The sequence below is a fragment of the Thunnus maccoyii genome, chromosome 22 (genome assembly GCF_910596095.1).
Source record: "Thunnus maccoyii chromosome 22, fThuMac1.1, whole genome shotgun sequence".
NCBI classification, from domain to species: domain Eukaryota; kingdom Metazoa; phylum Chordata; class Actinopteri; order Scombriformes; family Scombridae; genus Thunnus; species Thunnus maccoyii.
The window spans coordinates 23,710,193-23,714,569 of NC_056554.1; the positions used below are offsets into that span (position 1 = coordinate 23,710,193).

Genomic DNA, 4,377 nt, shown 5'->3' on the forward strand with positions numbered 1-4,377 from the left:
GATAAATATTATGAATAAGCATTATGACATGTATTTTTAAAAATATATTAATATACACATTAATAATCTTTCACATTGTAATCCTTTTATTTGTTACCTTTTGCATGTTTGTGCGCTGCTGCGCATCCTGTATGTGTAACAATCAGAAAATGACAACTGAGTCGGTCTTAAAATAGCAAAGAGACTTGCACGGCGCTTGGTGCCGCTCTGCTCCGGGTGTAAGATAGGGCCCTGAGAGTGCATCACTAGTGAAATCCACTGCTGGATAGCGAGCTCTTATCTTAGTTGAGTTAAATCATAGTTTACATCGCACAGTTAGTGGGAGTCCAGTGCACATCACCTTGTCTGATTTAACAAGGTGATATTTGGTCCTCTCTATACCAAAGGAGAAAAATACACATTGCTATTCATTGTCAAGACACTGTTAGATAAACTACCTACTTATATATCTAGCCTTTTATCCTGCCTGTTATCCTGGTTTATATCATACAGTGGAAGCAGTATAGAGTGTAAAGATATTATTTGCTGTCATTTGAATGAAATAATATTAACTTAATTTCTGTTTCTGGCTTCAGTGTCTTTCTGCACAGAGATCAAGATGCATCACAAGAATAAAAATGACATTACAGTTTGTAATTACACAGAAGAACATTATCGTTTGAAGAAGGGAGAAGACATTAGAAATCAGCTCATGACTGAAAGCAAGAAAATGGAGGATTTGGAAAATAAAACTTAATGAGGAGCTACAGAAGAAAGAGAAAGAGCAGAAATATGTGGAGCAGCTGATTTATATACTGAAGGAACAGAATAAGGAACTTCTGAATCAAAAGGAGCAAATAACTGTCCAAATAAGGAAGACAGAGAAACTGATGGAAGATTATAAAACAAAGGTTAATTCAGAGGAGAAAGAAATATCAGAGAAGGAAGGAGATAAGGCAACATTATGAAAAAAGAAAGAAAAAAAGACAAAGTCAACAGGAAGCACTATTTCAATTTTCCTCTACTATTATTAAAAACCTCGAAAACACATGATGAATAATACCATTAGACTGTTCAGTATTAATAAATAAACACTGATTGACTGACTAATTTGTATTATTGTTACTGTAATGAACTGTTTCATATAACCATCTCAGATTTTCAGAATTGATAATACATTCATAAAAAAGTTAAAAAAAATAATTTTTTTGACTCACCATGTTTGTGTTGTCTCCATTTCAGGACAAAAATGACAACTGCAAGAATAAACATGAAGGCAAACAACACACTGGTGGTGACAGAAGCAGCACAACTGGATGGAGCCATGAAGAAATCATCTGAAATAATAAAAGTAAGAACAATAAAACTGTGTGTTTGATCAGTTGGAAGCTGGAAGTTGGAAGAAACAACTTCTACCTGGAACATGAATATGTGTCTCTCTGGTCTGGTTGATGTTGTTCTGTTGGACTCTACAGGTGAAGTTGTTGTTGTGTCTCTTCTCTACAGTCACTCTGCTGCTGACAGTATAGAGGCCATCAGGACCTCTGACTGTCTCTGTAGGTCCAGCAGAGAGGAGGTTTCCCTCACCGTCCAGCCAAAACATCTCAGGCTCTGGATACCAGCGTTTAGACTCACACTGTAAAATCACTCCACTGGAGGATCTGTCAATCCCCACTAAGCTGATGCCAGGTGAGGAGACAGCACCTGATTATGAGAGAGAGGAGACATTTCAAACAAAAATCATTGGATAAGAGTACATATAGTCCATCCTTTGTAAAATTCCACATCTACACTTTCAAATCCACTACATTTCAGAGGAAAATATTGTACTTTCTACTCCACTACATTTATTTGACAGCTTTAGTTACCTTTCAGATGAAGATTTGACACAATGGATAATATAACAAGCTTTTAAAATACAACACATTGTTAAAGATGAAACCAGTGGTTTCCAACCTTTTTGGCTTTTGACGTCTTACAAAAAGCAGTGTGTAGTCGGGGTCACATTTCACATGTCTATGAGTTGTTAACAGCTCCACCAAGTAGTGATTTTTCCCTCCAAACTTCTCACATGCTTTCATTTCAATAAATGTTCAAATGATCCAATATTTCACCAAAAATCAAAGCAGAAAAGTCCAAAAACTGAAAACTGTATATAAAGTAGTGCAAACTAGCTCCACCTCCAGCAGCTACAACAGTAACATGCTGCTCTAACACTGATGCTTCACTATTAATAATCTAATGATGTCATATATAATAATATATCAGTCAGAGGGACCAAACCACTACTTTTACTGCAATACTTTAACTACATCAAGCTGCTAATACTTATTAGTCGAGCAGCAGAAACACGGTACCCACATGACATTTTTTTGTAACTTGTTTTTTTAAGGATCCTAACCATGTCTAGTGAAGGAATTTTCATGTTGCCAAGGTCAACTAATGGCCCATGGGGTTGGTTCGATGGCCATCTTGAATTGATGTCCACGTGACTGGCAAAAAAACTGATTTTCACAACTCCTGAACCAGCCAACATAAAAAGACAAATTAACCCACTTTTTCATATAATTTTGAGGCCAGGACTCAAATGGAAAGATCATTGACATGGTACAATCACTCTTTATTAGCGAAGAACAGGCAAATAACAAATTTTAGGCTCATAACAATATAAATTTCATCATTTTGTTTCACAATAGTTTCCTGCAATAGCCAAATGAAACTAGTTTATTCTCTTATATCAACTGTGAGGTTATTGAATAGATGATAATCACTCTAACTGATATAGATGATGATGATGATTTTCTGCACTTGCGTAGACTTCAATTCAAGATGGCCGCCAAATGAACCCCATGGACCATTAGCTGACTTTGGCAACATGAAAAATTCTTAACTAGACACCATTAGGGCCCTAAAAAACAGGTTACAAAAAAATGCCATGTGGTTACATAGGAACCTATTTCTCCTGCTCAACTATATGTATCAGTGTTTCCCCTATAATTGTACAGGGTCGCCAGACCAACGAAAAAGTAACGCCAAATATCCATACATTCAGAAATCAATAGCATTTGGGAGCCTCTGTACAGCGCTGTTCCAAAACATGAGTCAACCTCTGTGTGGTTGCCTGGGAAACTCCTAACTTTGCTCCTTTTAATGAATAGGGCAGTGTGTAATGTGTGTGTATAGCAAGTGAGTGTTTAAGTGAGAAAGCGAGCAGCAGAAAAGTGATGGTGAATGCGAGCGGAGCAGAGGAAAAGGTTAGCAGTAAGTTGTCAATCTGGTAGTACAGTACAAGCTACATTGTGTCAATTAATAAATGCTGCAGCTTCTCAAGACCAAGAAAAGTTTCACCTGCTGTATCTCCAACTGCTGGAAAGGTGAAGGGGTTTAGCCCCAAGGTTAGGTTAGCCTAACCTGACGACACTAAACAGAGAAAGAGAGAATGGAGGAATGTGTGGCTGCTGACTCCCACTGAAAACGGGTGGATGAGAGGAAAAATTTAAAGAATATGTCTGGCGATTTTCTAGATTTTATTTCTTGTCAACATTTGCAGAGCCAAACCAACAATGAAATGATTTCCTAACAAGTATTGTGTGTGTGTATCCAAAGCGTAATATAGCCACATCCTTTAAAGCACCTCAGGTAGAAAAGCTCTATATGTAGTGCAATGCAGTTTGGTCTATTTACTTACCAACAACAAGCTCAACAAAATATTCTTTATTCAGTTTTGGAATGTAGCATCTGTATGTTCCTTCATCAGAGATTTTCACTTTGGAGATTTTCAGTGAAATGTCTCCATGCTTCAGTTTGTCAATGGACAGTGATGTTCTTCCGTTGTAGGCCTCATTTTGATCCACCAGAAATTCCTGACCGTTGTACCTCATAAAGACAAATCTGGGGTTCAGGTCAGGTCTCTCCCACTCCAGGATCATTGGAACAGCATCTGTTGGAGGCTTCAGCTGACATGGTAAAACAACGTCATCACCAACCATTGTCATGACACGCTGAGAGTGACCTGGAAAAAAGTAGCTTTATTTTAAATTCTGATCTTGGAAAAAACATTCACCTCTGTAAGGTTAAATATTCATGACTTATGCATAAGAGTTTCAGAACTACAAGAATGTATTGTAGGCAATGAAGCTGTTTTAGAAGCACAAATAAGCTAATTTGATTAATTTTATTGGAAGCAAAGTCCTTTCAGTCTTGACAGATTTTGAAATATTTGAAGTTTGATGTGATGCAGCTTTGAGGCCCATAAAAATGCTGATCAGAGTCATTTTAACACTACAATTCAAACTTTGTTCATATACAATGAAAATGTATTTGGACACAAAGAGTTCAGTTGTGATCGTTGTGATCATTTTTCATATTGTTCTGCTTTTGTCTCCTGAGTTGTACCCC

General features: G+C 37.1%; 1 protein-coding gene across 1 annotated transcript in view; it reads right to left on the reverse strand.

Moving 5' to 3' along the window:
* Positions 1-3,974, reverse strand: part of LOC121890015 (butyrophilin subfamily 2 member A2-like) — a 5,917-nt gene extending 1,943 nt beyond the window's left edge. The window contains exons 1-2 of the mRNA XM_042402262.1: positions 3,668-3,974; positions 1,396-1,683 (exon numbers count right to left, since the gene is read on the reverse strand). Coding sequence (XP_042258196.1) covers positions 1,396-1,683; positions 3,668-3,974 — 595 coding nt within the window. The remainder of the gene's footprint in view (positions 1-1,395; positions 1,684-3,667) is intronic.
* Between the last annotated feature and the right edge of the window lie 403 nt (positions 3,975-4,377).